The following is a 24292-nucleotide window of genomic DNA, read 5'->3' as shown; positions in this document are numbered from 1 at the left end:
GGTGAGGCAAGTGAGGCACAGCCTCACCACTCTCAGCATGAAAAAAAAAAGTAAAAGGAAAAAGCTGAGCTAGTTACTGCCTCACCGTGGATGACTCTGCTTAACTGTTAAAAAAAGCTGGAAAAGGTACGTGTGGGATGGAGGGAGGGGGAGGAATTCAAACTTCATCCTCCTGGTGCTGTGCAGGGCTTTGGGCAAAGGCTGGAGGGAAGGACCCTGGCTCGCTTGTGCTCTCCCTCCCCAAGAGTAGTTTGATTGCAGGCAGAGCCACGTTGTGGGGCCAGTGTGTGTGCTACAGCATGGCTCTTTGCCTGGCTTCCTGCCTCCTCCTGTGGTCTCCTCACTGGTGCTCTCCCTCCCCAAGTGTAGTGACTTCCTCCCCAGGCCCCCATTCATTTCTCTCTCACACACACACAGCTGGATAAAACTATATAAAAATCTAGCCCAGCTTCACTGATTACAAGTTTGAAAAGGCAACGTGGCTCCGCCTGCAATCAAACTATACTTGGGGAGGGAGAGCACAAGCGAGCACTGAGGAGACCACAGGAGGAGGCAGGAAGCCAGGCAAAGAGCCATGTTGTATTACACACACTTCCCCCCAGCCTCTTTCTTTTGGAAGGCTCAGATCAGCTCCCCTCCGGCTTCTCTGCCTCTCCTCTCACCCCAGCCTGCCAGCAGGAGGTGGTGGGTGGGCTTTATTGTGTTCCAGGCATTTCCCACCCAGACAGCAGGCTGCATTTGCAATGGTGGAGGTGTTTGGGAAAGGCAGCAGGGGAATGGGGGGGATGACAGAGGAGCTGCTTTCAAGCCACTGGAAAAGATATCCAATCCAACTTTTGTGTCTGTGGGGGTTTGTTTGAGAGTGAGTGAGAGAGGGAAGGGGTAGGAGAGATAGTCCAATCCAACTTCTCTGTGTGTGTGTGTGTGAGAGAGAGAGAGAGGGGGGGGGAGGAAGGGAGAGAGGGAGGAAGGAGGGGAAGGAGAAGAAAAAGAAAAAGAAAGAAGGAGCAAAGGAGAAAAACAAATGCTGTCGCTTTAAATTGGAACTGAGCATGCCTGGCTGTGGAATTCTGGGAGTTGAAGTCCACAAGTCTAAAAATATTTGAAACCCAGCACTGTGTCAGTGCCTCACCAGTCATAAACCTCACCGCACGTCACTGCCCAACACCATTGTTCATTTCCAATTGAGTGTCCAAAGTCTTTCCCATTTAGCCAATTCAACATTGCAACCAAAATTTTTCACCCAGGCAGCCATAGTTTCCTTATCATGTTCTTCCTCAAGTTTACATTCAAGCAGATATCTGTACAACATTTAATCAAAATTTTGATGAAAGTGGGTGGGCCCACTTTCAAAGCAACAGAACCGGTTTGCTCTCTGCTTGATGGGAGAGCTACCGGTTCGGGAGAAATGGTGCAAACCGGTAGAAACCCAACACTGGCATAGAATGCGATCAAGTTTTGCTCAAAAGCGACACATCTGAAAAATGACATGGGAAAATCCCCACTATGCCCTGATTGTGGAACAGTGTCCAATAGTGGATCAACCCCTGAAAATCATATAGAAGTTTAGAAGCTTTCTTAAATTTTAAGAAGAAAGGAGAAAGAACTGAAAAAAAGGAAGTGAGGGAAAAACAAAATTGAAGAGGGCAGAGAAAAAGTGGAAAAAGCTATAGAGAGAAAACTTTCTTCACTAAAGGTAAAATCCTAAGTACCAATAATTCTTTAAATTGGAATAAACCATAACAGAGAGTACTTTTATCATTATAAACATGCAAATCCATAAAGTGAAACGGGACAGAGAATATCATGGCTACCATCATTCTGGTCTTATGATTCTGTCCATTCTAGCCTACATCAACAGAGTGAGAATTCCAGAACTCTTCTGGGTTTCCCTTTGTGATTCAGCCTCTCTTGAAGACCTGATATCCGTCTTGACCCCAATATCATTTTTCTTTCCAAAACAGGCAAGGCAAAGTCTCATGAAAATTAGCTCCTGTTCCCAGGGCTTTCTTTGCAACCCTCCAAGCGTTTCAAACCGTAAATTTATGAACATTTTTAAACATTCCAGGTTGGGCTAAAGTTCATCTCTGAGGTTTTGTTCATTTTGTATCACGATACAAAAAGGTGTTAAAACTAGAAAAGGATGCAGGATGAAGAGCAAGAAAGATAAATATGGGAATGGAGGCTACAGCATAAGAGGAAAGGTTGCTGATTACATCCAGTCCAAGGGAGAGAAATAGGAGTGACAGGATGGTGACCCCCCCACACACACATATACAACCCCTCCCCAGGCTCCGGAGGCTTTCCTGAAGGCTGGAGAAGGCGAACAATGAGCTGGCCGCAGAGCTGACAACTGGGATGCAACCAAATATGGCTCCATATGGCACCTGTGACACATGTGACATCCCTCCCCCTGTTCCATGCATGCACGCAGGGCTTTCTTGGAGCCTGGGGAGGGCGTAATCAGTTGACACAGGTTCACCATCACGGGCATAGGATCTCTTGCTGGAGGGGGGGTTGAGTTTGAGGACCTCCAGGTTCCCTTCCAAGTCAGTTTTCACACCTGTCACACCCATCAGTGGCCAGAATGTGAGAAAGGATTTGTGGACTCTGCTGAACTTCGGAGACACCAGAAGAGGCACACGGGGCAAACCAGGATGAAAGCAAAGCTTACGGGATGTTCTTTCCTGATGCCCAGAAATGCACAATAAGGGAAACATGTCGCCCCTTTTCTACAATTGGCAAATAGCCCTCCCATTAAAGCCTCTGGTCCACGTGTCTCATCCACTTGCAGTTTCGATGCCGCATTTCCCCACAACCCACCCGGGAAGAGGCGCCCCTGAGTGGAGACGGAGCTCCTTGGGAAGGGATGAAAGGCAGGGAATTCAACTTTCGCCCTTTGCACCTGGTGGGAGGAGGAGGGGGGGTTTCCTTCCTTCCACCTCCACAGGGCCGCCTCTGCTGCAGGGAGACCGGCCGGGGGCAATGAATGGATGGAGGGCTTGGCTGACTTCCAAGGCTGGAAGGGAATCCTCGTTTAATGTCGGCCTGTGTCCCTGCGGAAGCCACGAGCTCCCTACTACGGAGCCCATCCTCCCCAACCGTCTCAGCCTTGCTAGGTGCCGGATGGGGGATCCCAGCGCCCGGTGTCTCCTCCAAGTCCACCCCAAACTTCGGGGGAAGGAGGGAGCGGGTATCCCCGGTCGCCTCTTCCCAATCCTGGGTGATGGGGGGGGTGGGGAGAGGGAGGGGAAGGCTCGGGGCCCTTCTGGACTCCGCCCGGCTGGGAAAGAGGCGGCTCTCGCCCAGCGTCCTCCGAGGGGGGAGCGGCGCTTGCCGGACCCCGAAACTGCAGCTGATCAAGGAGGAGAAGAGGAAGGAGGGGCTAGAGCGACTCCCCCACTCTCTCAGGGGGGAATGGGGACCGGAAAGGGCGGGGAGAAGCATCCGTGGGGCCTCTCTAGGAACCTACTCTCGGTCTCCCTCTCCACCTTGTATGGGAGCTGAATTTCGGGTAGTTTTGCTGCCCTTTTCGCCACTTGCGGCATTTTGGGCGGCTGGGCAACTTCTGGGCGTCCGGCAAGGCTGCTCCTGGGCCCCGCTCCGGCCAGGTGGGGCTCCCGCTCTCCCTCGGGCTGCCAGGAGGGCTTCTCCCCGCCAGGAGGAAGGTAGCCCCGAGTCGGTGCCAGGAGGGAGGTGCGGGTGGACGCGGGGCTGGACGGGGAGCCTCTGGGCAAAGGGGGGGAAGCGTCGCCCCACGGAGGGAAAGGGGGCTTCTCCTCCAAGGGTTTAAGGGGGGGGGATTATTGGGTGGCTGAAAGAAATGCCCGCCCTTCTCTCTCCAATGGGGGGTGGAGGGTTTTTCTGTAGGGAAAGAAAAAGGGTTCAAATGGCTTGGATTGAGTTGAATCTTTTCCCAAGGCAGAAAAGATCCACTTTCTTTCGCCTTTATTTAAATGGTAGAGAATGAATATTCTTTGCTTTAAAAAAATATTTTCAAACATACAAAATGCACACAAACAAAACTTAGACATAAACTACATTTACACAATATATTAGAACTTCATGTTCCTTCTTATAGCAGTTTCAAATCGGTTCAATTCTCCTTATGTTATTTCCCCTTCTAATATATTTGAGTTTCACCATTTTTAACCCTCTTATTTTACTTATCTATCTGATATATTGGGTGATTACCTCTAATAAGTTTAAGCTCTCTTGAGTGCATATATACAGTACATGTTGATCCTCCTTAACTTCTATTTATGGTCTTTAATGGCTTCTTTCATTGACCTTTGTTTCTTTCCTATCTCCACCTATACCATTTTTCCCATATCTGATAATATTCTGTCTCTTCCCTGAATTTCTTTTGTTAATTTTTCCATTTCGGCACAAATTTCGCCATTTGGCTGTCTGGGTGTTATATAGTTTTTCTATCATTTTTGTAAATTTTTCTCCAAATTTCATCCTATCTAATTGAGTTGTTATAAACTTCCAGATTACATTGTCGAATATTTTTTCTGCATCAAGAAAAACCAGTAACGGAGATCACTTCCAGTCACTGAAGGCGACGGACGTTGTTGTCCGCTGTTTGTCTCTCTGGTGGGCTCCTTTTAGGAGCATAGGGAGCCTCGGAGGGGCCACCTGACGCAGGGCGGCTTGGTGTAACCCCCCGGATTCAGCGGCAGCTGACGGGAGTGTTTGCAGCCTCGCCCCAGGAGCCGGGGAACGGAGTGGGGGGCATGGAACAGCATTTGGCTGTCTGCCCTTTCGCTGAATGGGCTCCGGGTGGAAGGAGTTGATTAAGGAGGAGCAGCTGGAATGCGGATGGCAAGAGATCCATCTGCTTAATGATCGTTGATGGATAAGCAGCAGACTATTGTAAATTCGTGTTCAATCTATTTGAAGCTGGAAGATTAGAGGGCGGTTTCTCTTTCTCTTCACCTCCCTTGGATAAAGCGGCATTTGAACTATCTGTCTCTCTATTGGAATGGAGAGAGAATAAAGGCTGACTTGTCACCTGTTTTAACTATGTGACAAAGATTCATATCACAACTGCAAGAGGTGATTGCTGAGCTGTTTTCTTAAAGGAAAAAAAAACTTTATGGAAATCTTTGTTCTTCTCCCTGTGAAAGGAGGAGCCAAGATGGCTCCCCTCCGTCTTCGTTTTTGTACTTACAAATGAAGTCTGCCTTTTGAAACTACCTTTGAAAAAATCTCTGACATTGTATTATTACCCCCCATGAAGGACCTCTCCTGTTATATGGCCTTCCTGGATTTTGATTATTTGACTTTCCCCTTTCTGGTGTGCCACCGTGCCTTGGAACTGTGATGGAGAACTAACTTTTCACCTTCGGATTTGCCTGCCTCCTTGGATCGGCACAGCTGCACACTCCACTGACGCCATTTCTTTTGTAAAAGATTTATACCATCTCTGAACTCAGATAACTAGGGCCCAAAAAACCTGCTAACGGGCAAGTCATTCTTGGCTCCCACATCTGCCACCTCCAGCCCAAGTATGCATCAGACAAAAATTACTTCATTGTTACAACAAGAAGGGACTTGAGAGAGCTCAAAAGACTTATCCATTACTCAAATGTTTCAGGAAATTATGAGGGGTCAAAATGAGTTGAAAAAGGGAGATCACTTCCGGTTCCTGCTGGCGACGGACGTGCTGTCTGCCACTCGTCTCCTCGGTTGGCTCCATAAGGAGCACAGGGGGCCTTGGAGGGATCCCCTGCCGAAGGGCAGCTCGCTGAAAGCCCCTGGAAGCAGCGGCAGCCGGCAGGGGTGTTTTCAGCCTTGCCTAGGAGCCGGGGAGCGGAGGGGGGGTTGGGAAAGCTTCAGGCTGTCCGCCCTTTCACCGAATGGGCTCCGGGAGGAAGGAGTTTATCCAAGGAAGAGCGGCTGAATGCTACTGGTGGGGAAGCCATCCTGATCTCCTTAATCGTCATTAAAGGATAAGCAGCAGAGTACTGTAAGTTCGTGTTCAACTTATTTGAAACTGAAGATTTTAGTGGGGTGTTTTTTCTCTTTAACCCCCCCCTCGGATTTAGCGGCATTTGAACTATCTCTCTCTCTATTGGAATGGAGAGAGAACAAAGGCTGACTCGTCACTTGAACTAACTATGTGAGAAAGATCGCTATCACAATTGCAAGAGATGATTGCTGAGCTGTCTTTTTTTAAAAACTTTATGGAGATCTCCGTTCTTCTCCCTGTGAAAGGAGGGGCTAAGATGGCTCCCTTCCGTCTTTGTTTTTGCACTTATAAATGAAGTCTGCCTTTTGAAACTAGCTTCGGGGAAAAAAAACCTCTGGTATTGTTTTATTACCCTCTCTGAGGGAGACTGGGACCTCTCCTGTTACGTGGTCTACCTGGACTTTGATTATTTGACTTTCCCCTTTTTGGTGTGCCTCTGTGTCTTGGAACAGTGAAGGAGAATTAACTCTTTGCTTTCGGATTTGCCTGCCTCCTTGGACCGGCACAGCTGCGCAATCCGCTGACGCCATTTTCTTTGTAAAAGACTTATATACATCTCTGAACTTAAACAAATGGGGCCTAAGAAACCACCAACGGGCAAGTCATTTTCAGCTCCTGTGTCTGCCACCTCCAGTCCAAGCATGCAGCAAACGAAAATTACTTCATTGTTACAACAAGAAGGGTCTGGAGAGAGCCCAAAAGAGCTATCTGTTACCCAAATGTTTCAAGAAATTATGAGGGGTCAAAATGAGTTGAAATAGGAGGTGACAGATCTCAAAGAAGAACTTCGACATGTACAACACCATATAACAGAAAACGAACAAAGAATTAATGTGTTGGAGGAGGTGGCGGCTGGGCTGGGGGAGGGGGTTAAGGCAGTCCGGAAGGGGAATTTAGAATTGGAAAATTTTATGGCAAAGATAGAACTTGAAAGAATGTCCTTTTTTTCTCAGATTCCAGAAATTACCAGAGACAGAAAATGAAGATCTTAAGGATATTATGAGTACAATTTTAGCAGAATATATTAAGAGAGACAAAGAACAGTTGTGGTGGGATGTGGATCTTGTTTACAGGATTAATTCAGCATATGCTAGAACACATAATGTTCCAAGGGAGGTACGTGTTAAATTTCTTAGGAGGACCACGAGGGATGAGGTGCTACGGGCTCAAAGGGGGGACCACTATAAGAGAGAAAAGGAGACAGTACTCCTCCTTATGAAAGAAATTATATAATAAAGGAGTTTGGTTTAGATGATTATTGCCAGAGGGAATGTTGATCTTTTGGGAGGGAAACAGAATTAGAATTAATACAGTGGGGGAGGCAGAAGCCTTCATTAAAAAACACAGTTGTCTCCTAGAGGATGAAAATGTGGGAGGTAGTGAAAAAGGTAGTAATGTACAAGATATGAAGGAGGAGGGGCTGTGGCTCCATCTGGGGACAGGGAGGAGGGAGCAATATCGAAAAGGCTCAGGTCACAAAAATAAATGCATTTGAAATATTATTGTAATTGTTGATATACTAGAAAGTGATAAAAAATAGATGATTGAACACATGGTTGATATAATGTAGAATAAGATTCTGTTTTTGCTTATCTTTTATACGTTGTCTTTAACATTGTTAAAACTGTAAGATTTGGAAGGATTTCTACCACTAGCACCGGAGCTGCCAAAATTTTCTATGTACCCTTTTACCTTTCCCCATAAGTGTTTAAAATTTAAATAAAAGAATTTAATAAAATTCTTTAAAAAAGAAAAGAAAAGAAAAACCAGTAGCAATTGCTTTTCCGGATGCACCTCATAATATTCTAATATATCTAGGATGACTCTCGTACTATTTTTAATGTGTGTAAGATAAAAATCCATTTTGATCATTCATTTAGCACTTGTTTAATTCCTCCTGCCATAATTGCTGCAAATAATTTATAATCGGAATTCAATAGTGAAATTGGTCTATAGTTTTGAATTTCTTGTAAGTTAGCTGCTTCTTTAGGGATGAGCGATATTACTTCCGTCCCTGATTCAAGCATCTTGGCTTTTTCTAAAACTTCATTAAACATTTCCAATCCTAGTTCTTCCAATATTATTTGATTATATTTGTATAATTCCACCGGGATTCCATCTGGTCCTGGGGTTTTATTCTTCTGGTTTTTCAGGACTAATTCTACTTCTGCTGTCGTTATTGGCCTCTTTATCGCCTCCCTTTGTTCTTTCGAGATTGGATTTTTCTTTTCTTGGTTTAAAGATTGTTTTATCTTAGTTTCCTCCATACTATCTTGCGCGTATAATTTTGTGAAATATTTTTGAATAATTTGCTTCTTCCGATTTATGTTGAAAATTTCCTTTGTCATCTTTTAGTTGATATATCATTCTTTTTTCTCTTTCATTTTTCAGTCTCTATGTCAGCCATCGTCCGGGTTTGTTGGCTTGTTGAATGTAATTTTGTATGGCCGCTTAAATTTTCTGTGCTAATTCTTTTTGGGTTATTGAATTAATCTTATGTTTTATCATCCCTCTTTTTTGTTTTTTAATTGTATTCTTTGGGTCTTTCTGTAATTCAGCTTCAGCTTCACTAAGTTCTTTTTGCATACGTTCTTGTTGATCTTTTTGTTTTCTGCTTTTTCTTGTTATATAGGTGATCGTGAGGCCTCTAATGTACAGTATGCTTTCATGGTATCCCAGAGATTTTGCATTGAGGTGTCTTCTTTTTTGTTCGTTCTAAGAAATAATTTTAATTCTTTCTCTAGCATTTGAGTGTATTCTGTTTCTTTTACGGTATCTGGGTTCATCATCCATCTTTTCTTCTTTTTTGGCCTTTCCATTTTAATCTTGTTAGGTTATGATCCGCCCACTTATTTGTTTCAATTTTGATTTCCTCTAATTAGTTATGTAGTCCAAATGATGTCCAAGCAATATCTATTCTCGACCAAGACTGATGCGGATTGGAATAGAAGGTATACTGCTTTCTTGTTTTGTGCATTTCTCTCCAAATACTGTGTAGTTTACATTCCGCGCCATCTCGGAAAAGGATTTTCTATATGCTAAACATAACACTTTTTGTAATGCCAATAAACCAGGTCGATGGCTAGCATATATGTTAAGAAAAAAACAAAGATTCCATAATATAGAAAAAGTACAATATAAAGGGAAAGATGTTTTTCAACAGGATATGATTAAAAAGACTTTTTTAGAACTTTACACCAGACTGTGTGCTGGCGACAAAATGCAAGGGTCAGATATAGACCGATATTTGGAGAAAGAGAAAATTCCTATACTTACAGATGAGCAAAGGGGAAGATTGAATCAACTTGTAACTGCAGAGGAAATCCTCCTGGCAATTAAGCAGTCAAAAATCGGCAAAGCGCCTGGCACAGATGGCCTGACAGCAGTTTATTATAAAAAGTTACAACTAGAAATGATAGAACCTCTTAGGGAACTATTTAATAAAATTCAAATGGAAGGCAGGGTCCCACCATCTTGGAAAACAGCTTTTATTTCATTGATTCCAAAAGAGGAACAGGATCTTACCCAGCCAAAAAACTACAGGCCTATTTCATTACTTAATACAGACTACAAAATTTTTGCTAAAATATTGGTAAATAGTTTAATGCCAATTGCGCAACAAACGATTCACAATGATCAGTCTGGTTTTAAAAAGGAAGGCAAATGAAAAGTAATGTAAGACAAATCATTAATATAATGGAATACTTGGGAAAATATAACCAAGTCCCGGCAGTGCTTCTATTCTTAGATGCGGAGAAAGCATTCGACCAAGTCAGTTGGCAATTTTTAATAAAAATACTACAAAAGATGCAGTTCGGAGAGCATTTCATGCAATCTATCAAAGCAATATACCAGAAACAGACAACACAAATTATAGTTAATGGAGGCTTAACAGAATCTTTTAAAATTTAAAAAGTAACAAGACAGAGGTGTCCCTTGTCTCCATTATTGTTTATCTTAACCCTGGAATTGTTATTGAACAGAATACGTGGGTCTGACGAACTACAAGGAATGAAGATTAGGCACTACGAATATAGAGTGAGAGCATTTGCGGATGACTTGGTTGTAACTTTAACTCAGCCAGGGGAATCAGTTATAGGTCTAATGAATATAATTAACCAATATGGTCAAGTATCTGGGTTCAAAGTAAATCTAGGGAAGACAAAGATGATAGCTAAAAATATGACTACGAACTAAAAAAAAAAAGAATTAGAAAAAAAAAAGAATTAGAAAGAGTAACAGGATGTGAGATAGTTTTTACTAGATTAAATATTTAGGAATTTATATTACAACCTCAAATGGGAAATTATATAAGTACAATTATGAACCATTATGGCATAAAATACAGATAGAAATGAATAAATGGAAAAAAACTACAATTGTCTTTGTTGGGAAGGATAGCAGCAGTTAAAATGAATGTTTTGCCCAAGTTTCTATTCTTCTTTCAAATGATACCAATACTTTAAAAAGATGCAAATTTGGATGAATGGCAGAAAGGTATTAACAACTTTGTTTGGGCAGGAAAGAAACAGAGAATAAAACTTAAAATAATGCAAGATATACGTGAAAGAGGAGGCTTAAAAATGCCTAACTTAAAATTATACTATGAAGCAGCAGTTTTAGCAATAATTAGCAATTGGATTAACCTAACAGAGGATAGAATATTGAGGGTTATGATTTGTTATATGGCTGGCATGCTTATTTAATATACAACAAGAAGGCCGACAAGATCTTTAAAAGTCACATTTTAAAGAATGCCTGTGTGTTTGGAAAAAATATCAATATAGGTTAAACGACAAAATACCTATGTGGGGGTGCCCAGACATGCTATAGAGAATATAAGTATAGAACAAAAACAAGATCAAACTACATATGCAGAACTCTTTGAATACATTAAGAAATGAAAGGGTAATTTAAACCTGGTTCCAGTATGGTCAGTTACAGGCTAGATGGAAAAAAGACCAGAAATCCAGTATTATTCAAAATGAGGATAACTTGATAAAACAAATCAGGGACCAGGGTCAAATGCACATAAAAAGGTTGTATAATGTATTGATAGAAATAGACTCAGAAACAGAATTAGTTAAAGATTGTATGATAAAATGGGCACAAAATTTTGAAGAACCAATAATGATGGAAACATGGGAAGAGATTTGGGTAAGAAATGTAAAATTTACACAAGCTCAGAACTTGAGAGAGAATTTCTACAAGATGTTGTACAGATGGCATTTAGATCCAAAAAGGCTAGCCTGTATGTATCCGAACCTACAATCTAAATGTTGGAGATGTGACTGTGCTGGTGCCACTTACTACCATATTTGGTGGACTTGTAAAAAAGTTAAAGCATTTTGGATAAAAATATGGTGGGTTATTCAAAATATTTTGAAAAAGAGGATAAAGTTCACACCCCGGTTGTTTTTGTTAGGCATAGTTTCAGATTGTACTGTCATAGAGAGTAATCTGATCTTGAACCTAACGACGGCAGCAAGATTGTTGGTGGCGCAATATTAGAATAAGGAAGAGTTGCCTACTATCCAAGAATGGATGTTAAAAGTAGTAAACTTACAATACAATACAATACAATAGTAGAGTTGGAAGGGACCTTGGAGGTCTTCTAGTCCAACCCCCTGCCTAGGCAGGAAACCCTATACCGTTTCAGACAAATAGCTATCCAACATCTTCTTAAAGACTTCCAGTGTTGGGGCATTCACAACTTCTGGAGGCAAGCTGTTCCACTGATTAATTGTTCTCACTGTCAGGAAATTTCTCCTCAGTTCTAAGTTGCTTCTCTCCTTGATTAGTTTCCACCCATTGCTTCTTGTTCTACCCTCAGGTGCTTTGGAGAATAGTTTGACTCCCTCTTCTTTGTGGCAACCTCTGAGATATTGGAATAATGCTATCATGTCTCCCCTAGTCCTTCTTTCTCTTAAGCTAAACATACCCAGTTCCTGCAACCGTTCTTCATATGTTTTAGTCTCCAGTCCCCTAATCATCTTTGTTGCTCTTCTCTGCACTCTTTCTAGAGTCTCCACATCTTTTTTACATCGTGGCGACCAGAACTGAATGCAGTATTCCAAGTGTGGCCTTACCAAGGCATTATAAAGTGGTATTAACACTTCACGTGATCTTGATTCTATCCCTCTGTTGATGCAGCCTAGAACTGTGTTGGCTTTTTTGGCAGCTGCTGCACACTGCTGGCTCATATTTAAATGGTTGTCCACTAGGACTCCAAGATCCCTTTCACAGTTACTACTACTGAGTAAGGTATCACCTATACTGTACCTGTGCATTCCGTTTTTGTTGCCTAAATGTAGAACCTTACTCTTTTCACCATTGAATTTCATTTCATTAGATAGTGCCCAATGTTCAAGTTTGTCAAGATCCTTCTGTATCTTAAGCCTATCTTCTGGAGTGTTGGCTATTCCTGCCAGCTTGGTATCATCTGCAAATTTGATGAGTTCCCCATTTATTCCCTCATCCAAATCATTGATGAAGATGTTGAAGAGTACTGGGCCTAAAACAGAGCCTTGGGGTACTCCACTGCATACTTCCCTCCATGTAGATGCAGTTCCATTGAGAACTACACGTTGAGTGCGGTTGGTCAGCCAGTTACCAATCCATCTGGTGGTGATGCTGTCTAACCCACATTCTTCTACTTTATCTAGTAGTAGGTTATGGTCTACCTTATCAAAAGCCTTACTGAAGTCCAAGTAAACTATATCAACGGCATTCCTCTGGTCCACTAATTTTGTCACATTATCAAAGAATGCAATAAGATTAGTCTGGCATGATCTGTTTTTGACAAATCCATGTTGGCTTTTGGCTATTACTTTGTTTGCTTCTAGGTGTTCGCAAATTCGTTGCTTGATTATTTTTTCCAGAATCTTTCCTGGTATTGAGGTTAGGCTGATAGGTCTGTAGTTTCCTGGATCTAATTTTTTCCCTTTTTTGAAGATGGGAACCACATCAGCTCTTTTCCAGTCCTCTGGTAGTTCCCCGGTGTTCCAGGATCTCTGAAAGATATAATTCAGTGGTTCTGAGATCTCGTCTGCTAGTTCCTTCAGAACTCTGGGGTGTAATCCATCCGGTCCTGGTGATTTGAACTCATCTAGGGTAGACAGGTGCTCACTTACCATTTTCTTCCCTATTTCAATTTGTGTTCCTAATTTTGTGGTGCTGCTTTTGATAGGTTGGACTGTTTTATCCCTTTGTGTAAAGACAGATGCAAAACATGAGTTAAATAGTTCTGCTTTCTCCCTGTTGCTTGTCACCTTCTTGCCACTTCCTCCTAGCAATGGACCAATTGTTTCCTTAACTTTTTTCTTGTTTTTAACATGTTGGAAGAAGCTTTTTTTGTTAATTTTTACTTTTGTGGCAAGCCTTTCTTCATTGTGAGCCTTAGCTTTCCTCACTTCATCTTTACAGGCTCGGGCTATTTGCTGATATTCTGCCTTAGTTATGTCCCCCTCCTTCCACTTTTTATACTTACTTTTTTTGTCTTTCAGTTTGTCAGATAGTTGTTTATGCAGCCATGCTGGTTTCTTTTGGGAGCTGTTGTTTTTCTTCTTCATTGGTATTGTGTTAGACTGGGCTTTTCTAATCTCATTTTTCAAAATTTCCCAAGCTTCTTGAGTTGTTTTCCCCTCGAGGATTCTCATCCATGGAATTTTTCCCAAGCTCTCTCTAAGTTTATTGAAATTAGCTTTCTTAAAGTCCAAGACTCTAGTTTGACTTTGTTCTACTACTTGTGTTTGGATAATGTTGAATTCCAATATTGCATGGTCACTTGCCCCCAGGTTTCCTATGGCTTCAACACCTTCTATCATTTCCTCTCTGTTAGTGAGAATTAAGTCCAGTATGGCTGATCCCCTTGTTTCCTTCTCTACTTTTTGGAAAACAAAGTTGTCTGCTAGGTTTGTTAGGAACCTGTTGGATCTTCCACTTGGTGCAGAGTTTGTTTCCCAGTTGATGTCAGGGTAGTTAAAATCTCCCATTACTATTGTGGTGTGCTTCCTACATACCTTAGTTAGCTGACTAGCAAAAAGTTCATCTTCTTCCTCTGCTTGGTTGGGTGGCCTGTAGTATAGACCTATGGCAATGTCATTTCCCCCACAACCTTTAATATTGACCCAAATGCATTCAAGATAGTTCTCATTATTGTTGTGCTCTATTTCTGTAGAGACGTAGTTATTTCTTATATATAGTGCAACTCCACCTCCTCTTTTATTTGGTCTATTTCTTTTAAATAATTTAAATCCTTCTAGCTGTATGTTCCATTTGTCAGTTTCATCCCACCAAGTTTCTGTAATGGCAATAATATCATATCTGCCCTCTTTTACTTGAATTTCTAATTCTCCCTGTTTATTCCTCATACTCTGTGCATTGGTATATAGACATTTGAGTCCATTTTGATTGACCTTGTGTTTACTGTCTACATAACCTGTATTATGCCTGACTGCCCCTATTTTCTTGCCACTTGTGTGATTCATGCACATGGTATGACAATCACTATTACATGCTTGGTTTTGCTTGACAGCAGGAGTGATAATCTTACCCACACACACATCTATGTTACATGCATTTATAACCCTATGAATTTTAGTTTGCTGGGGACAGAGATGTTCTGTATCTATTAATTCTCTGTCCCCGCTCTTCAGTTTAAATGTTTATCAAGAAAATCTGTGAATTTAATGCCAAGTAACTCAGTTCCTTTCTTGGATGGGTGCAACCCATCTCTTTTGTACAGTTTTTCATTGGACCAGCTACAGGCTTCATGACTAATAAAACCAAAGCCTTCCCTTTTACACCACTCCTTTAGCCAAACATTAAACTCTGCTACACGCTGGCCCTTCCCTTTTTGTTCCTTATATACAGGTAAAACCTCTGAAAAGATAAGCCTACAACCTATACTATTAAGTTCATACCCCAAGTTCTGGAAATCATTCTGCACAGAAAGTACATCTTTCTGGGATAGATCATTAGTGCCAAGATGTATAATAGCATCAACGTCACAGTCCTTACTTGCATTCTTGACTATCTTAAGAATACGCCTCTTGTCTCTGCTGGCAGTAGCACCTGGCAGACACCTGACCTCTTTTAAAACCTCCTTATCCTCTCCTAAATTAACATCTCTTACGATTGAATCACCAACCAGAAGGTGACTTCTCTTTTTACATACCTTGATCTTCTTCTGCGACTGATGTGTGATACCTGGTTCCCCTTTTCGCCTTTCCGAAGAAAGTTCTTCGTTTTGGACCACGATCCCCTGCTTATTTGAGTCATCATTATCACAACTGCCTTGACCTATCTCTTTAGTGTCCCCATTAAGGTCAGCAAGGGCACTATATCTGTTTTGCTGGGTCACAGCAAAAGCTTTGTGTTTATGGTTCACAGCTCTCAACCTGCCAGATCCCACAGTTGTCCAGACAGCTCTTCTCCTGCAAGATCTTTGTGGTAGAGGGGGCTGATAGTGTGGCTTCACCATAGAGTGGAATGGCTGACGTAGACACCTAGTTTCTGCTTGGAGAGCACAGATTACAGATTCTAGATAGGTAATCTGCCTATGTAGACTCGTAATTTGTTTACAAAGGGGACAGTATCCAAATTTGAAAAGAGTACTGCGAAAGACAGGTGCAAAACAGCTATTACATTGAACTAAGCCAGTCATTTTGAAATAAATAAAATCACAATCTCAAACACACTAATCCAGAATGTATTATTGCTATTTTGGTTTATAGATATATGATTCGCGCGCCGTTCTCTCCAGCAGCTCCAATCCTAGCTTCAGGAAGGTTCAAATGATATGGAGTTTAAGGGCCCCCACCTCAGTGTCTTTGTCTTGTGACTCACCCCCTCCTTCTTTCCAGCAGCTCCAATCCTAGCTTCAGGAAGGTTCAAATGATATGGAGTTTAAGGGCCCCCACCTCAGTGTCTTTGTCTTGTGACTCACCCCCTCCTTCTCTCCAGCAGCTCCAATCCTAGCTTCAGGAAGGTTCAAATGATATGGAGTTTAAGGGCCCCCACCTCAGTGTCTTTGTCTTGTGACTCACCCCCTCCTTCTCTCCAGCAGCTCCAATCCTAGCTTCAGGAAGGTTCAAATGATATGGAGTTTAAGGGTCCCCACCTCAGTGTCTTTGTCTTGTGACTCACCCCCTCCTTCTCTCCAGCAGCTCCAATCCTAGCTTCAGGAAGGTTCAAATGATATGGAGTTTAAGGGCCCCCACCTCAGTGTCTTTGTCTTGTGACTCACCCCCTCCTTCTCTCCAGCAGCTCCAATCCTAGCTTCAGGAAGGTTCAAATGATATGGAGTTTAAGGGCCCCCACCTCAGTGTCTTTGTCTTGTGACTCACCCCCTCCTTCTCTCCAGCAGCTCCAATCCTAGCTTCAGGAAGGTTCAAATGATATGGAGTTTAAGGGCCCCCACCTCAGTGTCTTTGTCTTGTGACTCACCCCCTCCTTCTCTCCAGCAGCTCCAATCCTAGCTTCAGGAAGGTTCAAATGATATGGAGTTTAAGGGTCCCCACCTCAGTGTCTTTGTCTTGTGACTCACCCCCTCCTTCTCTCCAGCAGCTCCAATCCTAGCTTCAGGAAGGTTCAAATGAAATGACTTAGCAGAGATGGCCAAAATTTCAGCGTATTTGAAGGATCATTTGGATGAGAAGTACAAGCTGGACTGGAGAAGATGGATTGACTATATTCAAAACAAATACCGGACTAAAAAAATTCAGTTAGTTTATGAATGAAGGCATAAGGAATGCTACAATTTATTCAAACTTAGTTTAATAAAAGGGGAGTTAAAGCACAAGAATAGTAACATGTTAAAATTAGTTAGCTTATGTTAGCGTATGGTTGGTAAATGTTTATACCCTGTATTTTGCTCTGGGAGGGAGGGGGGAGGAAGGGGGGGAAGAGGGGAGGGTAAGGGGGGTGATAATTGTAAAATTTATTAAAAGTTTAAGAAAAAACGATCTGTTTTTATATTGTTTCTAATTCAATCATTAGAATCGACTATAGTTTCTGTTCCCCTAGGAATTGAATCACCTGTCACCGAAAATCACTGTGGGATTTTGCCTCTTTTTTTAGAAACTATTGCTCTTTTCTGGGTGGCTGCATATTTCCTTCCAGGGGGAGAACATGACAGCAATTGTTCAGTTCCAGAGGGGCTTCCTTGGAGTGGAGGAGGATACATAGAAGGGGATTTGCTCTCGGTTGTTGTTTCCTTCTAAAAGTGATAGGCTCCCATCGGTCTTCCTCTTTACGTCCATATATACTAGGGTCAATTTTTTTAAAATGGAAGCTGTTTGTTCCCTGTTGTGTTCAAACTGCATTGCTGGCCCCAATCAATGTATTTGCATCCTCCCTTAACTATAAAGCAACAATAGGAAGCCATTCTAGGAGGAAGAACATATTCAATCTGTGCTGGCCCAAAGAACAGGGTGCATGAATACCTACATGGGTTGTACTCTGTACACAATTAGCTCTACCTGGAACATATAAATCCTATGAGGGGTCTTTGCAGTTTCTCTCATATCATGTATAATCATTGCACTCCTTCCCTCCTGTGGAAAAGGAGGCAAATGGGGTGGGGGAGGACAACAGGGACTGTGTCAGCCATCCCTCTCATCATACTAAGAAAAGGGGAGGGGAGGTCAGCTCCACAGGGGGCATCCCAGCATTGCTTTGATCCTGGGGGGGGAGGGAGTAGAGGCCTTGGGGGGGCCTCCAGTGTTCATGTAGGGGTGGGGTTATTGTTTGGGCTATTTGGAGAACTGAAGAAAATAAATTTTCCTTTCTCCTTCACTTCTTTTATCTTCATCCTGCAGGTGCCACCAGAAAAACCTTTGGACAAAGTTTACCTTGCAGGATCCAATCTGGGCCAGTCACTGGGATTAGAGCTTTCGCATTCTCAGACTCATGCTGGAGCCCCTCCTGCTGCCCATCTTCCAACCTTTTGGCCAAAGTTGTGCTGGTTAGAGTTTCATCGGAAAGAAATCCCTGGAAGTGAGCATCCCCTGGAGAATATGCAGAGGGGGGAACACTTTGGCCAAAGGTCCCCCCAGAGGATTCAGGGGAGATTCTCCAAATGCTCCGAGTGTGGGAAATCCTTTGCTTACCGGTCCCTCCTTTTGATCCACCGGAAGCTGCACACGGGAAATGGATCCCACCTGTGTTTCCTTTGTGGAAAATCCTTTCCTGGAGTGTGGAGCTTTGCCAAACATCTCCGGAGACACCCTGGACTGAAGCCTTACAAATGCGGAGAGTGCGGGGAGCGTTTTGCTAAAGGCTCGGACCTTGGAGCCCATCAGCGAATCCACCAGGGAAAGAGATCTCGGGAGTCCTGGAACCGCTGGGGAAGATTTCCTGAGAGACGGCATCTTTCTATGCCTCAGAACAGCCCGACTGAAGAGAAGCCGTGCAAGTGTGTGCAATGTGGGATGTGCTTTTCCCAAAACTCAGAGCTGCTTAAACATCTGCAAATCCACACCAGTGGGAAAGCTTATCAATGTCTGGAGTGTGGAAAATCTTTCCATTATCTGCAATGGTTTAGAAAACATGAGAAAATTCACACAGTGCAGAGTCCTTATAAATGCCTAGAATGTGGGAAGTGTTTCACTCGGAGCTCATCACTTTACAAACATCATAAAACACACACAAAGGACGAAAGCAAAACGTGCCTAGAATGTGGGAAATCTTTTTCCAGCAAATATTGCCTGCTGAAACATCAGAGAATTCACAATGGGGAAAAACCCCATGAATGCCAAGAATGTGGGAGATGTTTTGGTGAAAAGTCAACTCTAATTGGACATCAGAGACTTCACACTGGGGACAGACCCTATCAATGCCCAGAATGTGAGAAAAGATTTGTCAATTCTTCTGAACTTCAGAGACACCAAGGGGCACACAGGGCAGAAAAACTGTACAGACCCCATGAATGTCCAGAATGTGGAATGCATTTTTCCCGAAGGGCAAACCTAATTCGACATACAAAACTTCACACCGGAGAGAGACCATATGAGTGCCCAGAATGTGGGAAATGTTATGTGGAAAAGTCACAGCTAATTCAACATCAGAGAATTCACACCAGGGAGGGACCCCATCGGTGCCAAGAATGTGGGAGATGTTTCAACTGTAAGTCAACTCTAATTCAACACCAGAGAATTCACACTGGGGAAAAACCCCATGAATGCCAAGAATGTGGGAGATGTTTTGGTGAAAAGTCAAGTCTAATTCAACACCAGAGAATTCACACTGGGGACAGACCCTATCAATGCCCAGAATGTGGGAAAAGATTTGTCAATTCATCTCGTCTTCAGAGACATCAAATGACACACACGGGAGAAAAACTCTATAAATGTAATGATTGTGATAAATGTTTTTCTTCTAAGGAAACTCTTGTTCGACATCAGAGTATCCATACAGGGGTGAAGCCCTATATGTGCATCGAGTGTGGAACATTTTTCCGTAGAAGAGAAATCCTCAGAAATCATGAGAACGTTCACAGGGGGGAAAAAAAGTTCAAATGTTTAGAATGTGGGAAAGCATTTGGTCGTTCATCAACCCTTAGAATTCACTGCCAAATCCACACGGGTGAGAACTGCCACAAATGCTCTGTGTGTGAGAAATCTTTTGCCCGGAAAGATACACTTCGGATGCATCTGGAAAGCCACTTAGAGAAGCAATATAAATGTCCAGAGTGTGAGAAAACTTTTCCTTCCAAATATTATCTTAGAAAACATGAGAGGATTCACAAGCCTACGGAGAAAAATGAAAAGTGCCCAGAATGTGGGAGATGTTTTAGCACAAAGTCACAGCTAAATCAACATCAGAGAGTTCACACCGGAGAAAAACCCCATCAATGCCCAGAATGTGGGAGATGTTTTAGCACAAAGTCATACCTAAATCGACATCAGAGAATTCACACCGGAGAAAGACCCAATCAATGCCCAGAATGTGGGAGATGTTTTAGCACAAAATCATACCTAAATCAACATCAGAGAGTTCACACCGGAGAAAAATCCCATCAATGCCCAGAATGTGGGAGATGTTTTGGCTACAAGTCACACCTAATTCGACATCAGAGGCTTCACACTAAAGACAGACCCTATCGATGCACAGAATGTGAGAAAACATTTGTGGAGTCTGCTGAACTTCGGAGACATCAGAAGGGGCACACAGGAGAGAGGCCCTATATATGTGGGGAGTGTGGGAAAAGTTTTCTCACAGCAACACTGCTTCGGGTTCATCTGAGAATCCACACGGGGGAGAAGCCATACCTATGTGTGGAGTGTGGGAAAGGTTTTTCCCAAAAACAACACCTTGGAAAGCATCAAAAAATCCATTCACGAGTGAAGCCGTAGAGATGCACAGCGTGTGGTAATGTTTTGTTCAATAGGGAGACAGGAGAAAAATGACATGGAAAAAGCCCTAATAGGCCCTGATGGTAGAACAGTTTTTCATGGTTGTTCAACCCTTAGAAGCCACGTAAGAGATCATAAAGGGGAGAAAAATTAGAAACTCTTAGATCGTGGGAGAGCATTTTCTTTTCAATCGTCCCTTAAAATTCAAACTTCTTATACGGGAAGGTGGGACAAGAAGTCTACACCTCTGTTATTCTGTAGTAGGTCCCTTCTAGCCCTTTGATTCTAAGAATTTGAAAAGAAAAAGGGAAATGGATGAAATGCAAAAGTAGGGTTCATTTAGTGTCCATTCAAAGTTACAGTGGCACTGAAAAAAGTGACTTATGACCATGTCTCAGCAACCCCATAGTCATGTGATCAAAATTCAGATGCTTGACCAGTGACTCACATTTATGACGGTTGCTGTGTCCCAGGGTCACCTGATCCCCTTTTGCGAATTTTATTGGTTTTTAAACATTTATGGGAAAAGGTAAAGGGGTACATAGAAAATTTTGGCAGCTCCCACGCTAGTGGTAGAAATCCCTCCAAATCTCACAATTTTTACAATATTAAAAACAACGTATAAAAGATAAGCAAAAAACAGAATCTTATTCTACATTGTATCAACCATGTGTTAAATCATTTTTCTCCTTTGTCACTTTCTAGTATATCAACAATTACAAATATTTCAAATATTTTTATTTTTGTGACTTCAGCCTTTTCGATATTGCTCCTTCCTCCCTGTCCCCAGGTGGAGCCACAGCCCCCCCCCTTCATATCTTGTACCTTGCTACCTTTTCACTACCTTCCCTGTGTTCGTCCTCTAGGAGAGAGAAATATTTTTTAATGAAGGCTTCAGCCTCCTACACTGTATTAATTCTAATTCTGTTTCCCTCCCAAAAGATCAGCTATCCCTCTTTCAATAACCATCTAAACCAAACTCCTTTATTGTATAACTTCTTTGATAAGGAGGAATACTTCCTCCTTCTTTCTCTTATCTTTTTCGGAATTTGCTTAACAATGGTGATTTCTTCATCTTTATATTTTAGTGGTCCCTCCTTTTGGGCCCCAAGCACCTCATCCCTTGTGGTCCTCTTGAGAAATTTAACAGGTACCTCCCTTGGAACATTATGACTTCTAGCATATGCTGAATTAATCCTGTAAACCAGATCCATATCCCACAACTGTTCTTTGTCTCTCTTAATGTATTGTGCTAAAATTGTACTCATAATATCCTTAAGGTCTTCACTTTCTTGTCTCTGGTAGGTTCTGGAATCTGAGAAAAAAGGACATTCTTTCAAATTCTATTTTTGCCGTGAAGTTTTCCAATTCTACATTTCCCTTCTGGACTGCCTTAACCTCCTCCCCCAGCCCAGTCGTCCCCTCCTCCAACACAATAATTCTCTGTTTGTTTTCTGAAATATGATGTTGAACACCTCTGAGTTCCCTTTTGTGACTTTTGACAAGCAAAGTGAATGTTTGCTGTTATGTTAAGTCAGATTCACTTAACAACCATGAGACTAGCTATACAACTGCAGTGTTTCCCTTAAAAAGTGTGGGAAGAAAGGTCATAAAATGGGGAAAGCTCACTAAAGTGTTTCACTTGACAACAGAAATTTTGGGTTCAATGGTGGTCGTAAGTAGAGGAGAACCTCTAGATGATAAATTGAGAGTTCTTAGAATAGGAACACGGAGAAGACAAGGTGAAGACAAAAGAATGTGGAGATGTTTTGATGAAAAGTCACACCTAATTTAAACATCAGAGGCTTCAGACCCGAGAGAGACCCTATCAATGCCCAGAAGGTGAGAATAGATTTGTGGATTCTTCTGAACTACGGAGACACCAGGAGGGGCAGGAAGGAGGCCCTATAAATGTGGGGAGTGTGGGAAAAGTTTTATCCGAAAACAAAACCTTAGAAATCATCAGGCTGGAAGGAAGCCATGCAGATGCATAGAGCAGTGGTGGCTTCCTGAGGGTTTGCTGATTGTGCGTGTGCACTTAAGAAACTTGCTCTGAAAGCAAGGAAAACAGCTGATTCAATCTGCCCCCCCCCCCTTGATCAGCTGGGCTTCAGAAGCTGAAATAGAAGTAGGTCTATCCCAGGGGCTGGTGGGGGAGGGCCTCTTTTTCTTTTTTAAAATATATTTTTTATTTTTGCATTTAAAATAGTGCTGCACAGCGAAGCCATTATGGCCATACAATCATAGTATATGTACATAATCTCATCCATTAGCTGTCAGTCTACTTAGTATACTGTCTATCCTTCTATCCAAGTATTTACAGTTTGTTCCAGTCTTGTCACCGTGTCTTCTACCAATAATAAAATCTGTTCCAAACTTCATAATATTCCGACTCCCCTTTATTTTTTAATTCTAGGGTGAGCCTTATCCGCTTGCGCACAGGCCAAGATTTCCCTAATGATGTCTAATTCTGATGGGATACTTCCTTTTTTCCAATACTGCGCATGAGTTATTTACACCGCTGTCAATACATGGATAACTAAATAAAGCACATCCTTCTTAGACCCCTCTGGTTTTATACCTAGGAGGGAAATTTCTGGTTTGAACAGAATTTGATCTCCCACCATTTGTTCCAGCCATAATTGTACCATTCTCCAATATCTTTTTGCCTCGTTGCATGTCCACCACATATGGAAAAAGGTGCCTGGTGTTTTCTTGCCCTTCCAACAATTTGGGGCCAAATTTTTAAACATTTCAGAGAGCGGTGCTGGGGGAAGGTGCCATGTGTACAACATTTGTACAGAATTTCCTTGTAGGTCGTGGGCATTTTTCATTTCCAATTGAGTGTCCAAAGTCTTTCCCATTTAGCCAATTCAACATTCACTATGCCCTGAGTGTCCAATAGTGGATCAACCCCTGAAAATCATATAGAAGTTTAGAAGCTTTCTTAAATTTTAGGAAAAGTTAAAGTGCAAGAAAAGAAAGGAGAAAGAACTGAAAAAAAAGGAAGTGAGGGAAAAACAAAATTGAAGAGGGCAGAGAAAAAGTGGAAAAAGCTATAGAGACAAAACTTTCTTCACTAAAGGTAAAATCCTAAGTACCAATAATTCTTTAAATTAGAATAAACCGTAACAGAGAGTACTTTTATCATTATAAACATGTAAATACATAAAGTAAAACGGGACAGAGAATATCATGGCTACCATCATTCTGGTCTTAAGATTCTGTCAATTCTAGCCTACATCAACAAAGTGAGAATTCCAGAACTCTTCTGGGTTTCCCTTTGAGATTCAGCCTCTCTTGAAGACCTGATATCCCTCTTGACCCCAATATCATTTTTCTTTCCAAAAGAGGCAAGTCAAAGTCTCATGAAAATTAGCTCCTCTTCCCAGGGCTTTCTTTGCAACCCTCCAAGCGTTTCAAACCGTAAATTTATGAACATCTTTAAACATTCCAGGTTGGGCTAAAGTTCATCTCTGAGGTTTTGTTCATTTTGTACCATGATACAAAAAAGGTGTTGAAACTAGAAAAGGATGCAAAGAAGGGCGAGAAAGATAAGCAGGGGAATGGAGGCTACAGCATAAGAAGAAAGGTTGCTGATTACGTCCAGTCCAAGGGAGAGAAATGAGTGACAGGATGGTGACCCCCCCCCCACACAGCTTTCACACCTGTGGCTTGGAAAGCGTCATACACCCGCCAGTCACTCCCATCAATGCCCAGAAAGTGAGAAAGGATTTGTGGACTCTGTTGAACTCCGGAGACACCAGAAGAGGCACACGGGGCAAACCACGATGAAAGCAAAGCTTACGGGATGTTCTTTCCTGATGCCCAGAGATGCACAATAAGGGAAACATGACTCCCCTTTTCTACAATTGGCAAATAGCCCTCCCATTAAAGCCCCTGGTCCACGTGTCTCATCCACTTGCAGTTTCGATGCCGCATTTCCCCCCAACCCACC

At 42.3% G+C, this 24292-nt stretch overlaps 1 protein-coding gene across 1 annotated transcript; it reads left to right on the top strand.

Annotated features, from left to right (window-relative positions):
• The first annotated feature begins 3541 nt into the window (after nt 1–3541).
• LOC309397693 (uncharacterized protein) lies at nt 3542–22705 on the top strand. The gene is made up of 2 exons (XM_081963944.1): nt 3542–3668; nt 17800–22705. The coding sequence occupies exon 2, from the start codon at nt 17998–18000 to the stop codon at nt 20332–20334; it is 2337 nt and encodes a 778-aa protein (XP_081820070.1). The 5' UTR covers nt 3542–3668; nt 17800–17997; the 3' UTR covers nt 20335–22705.
• Nucleotides 22706–24292: the final 1587 nt, after the last annotated feature.

Source organism: Natrix helvetica (assembly GCF_964273705.1).
Source record: "Natrix helvetica genome assembly, chromosome: 1".
NCBI classification, from domain to species: domain Eukaryota; kingdom Metazoa; phylum Chordata; class Lepidosauria; order Squamata; family Natricidae; genus Natrix; species Natrix helvetica.
Note: the sequence above shows the minus strand (reverse complement) of the source record. Positions and strands in the feature narration are given on the sequence as shown.

Bases quoted from the DNA above. Each gene is read 5' to 3' on its own strand.
- LOC309397693 (XM_081963944.1), top strand. From the start codon at position 17,998: ATGCAGAGGGGGGAACACTTTGGCCAAAGGTCCCCCCAGAGGATTCAG.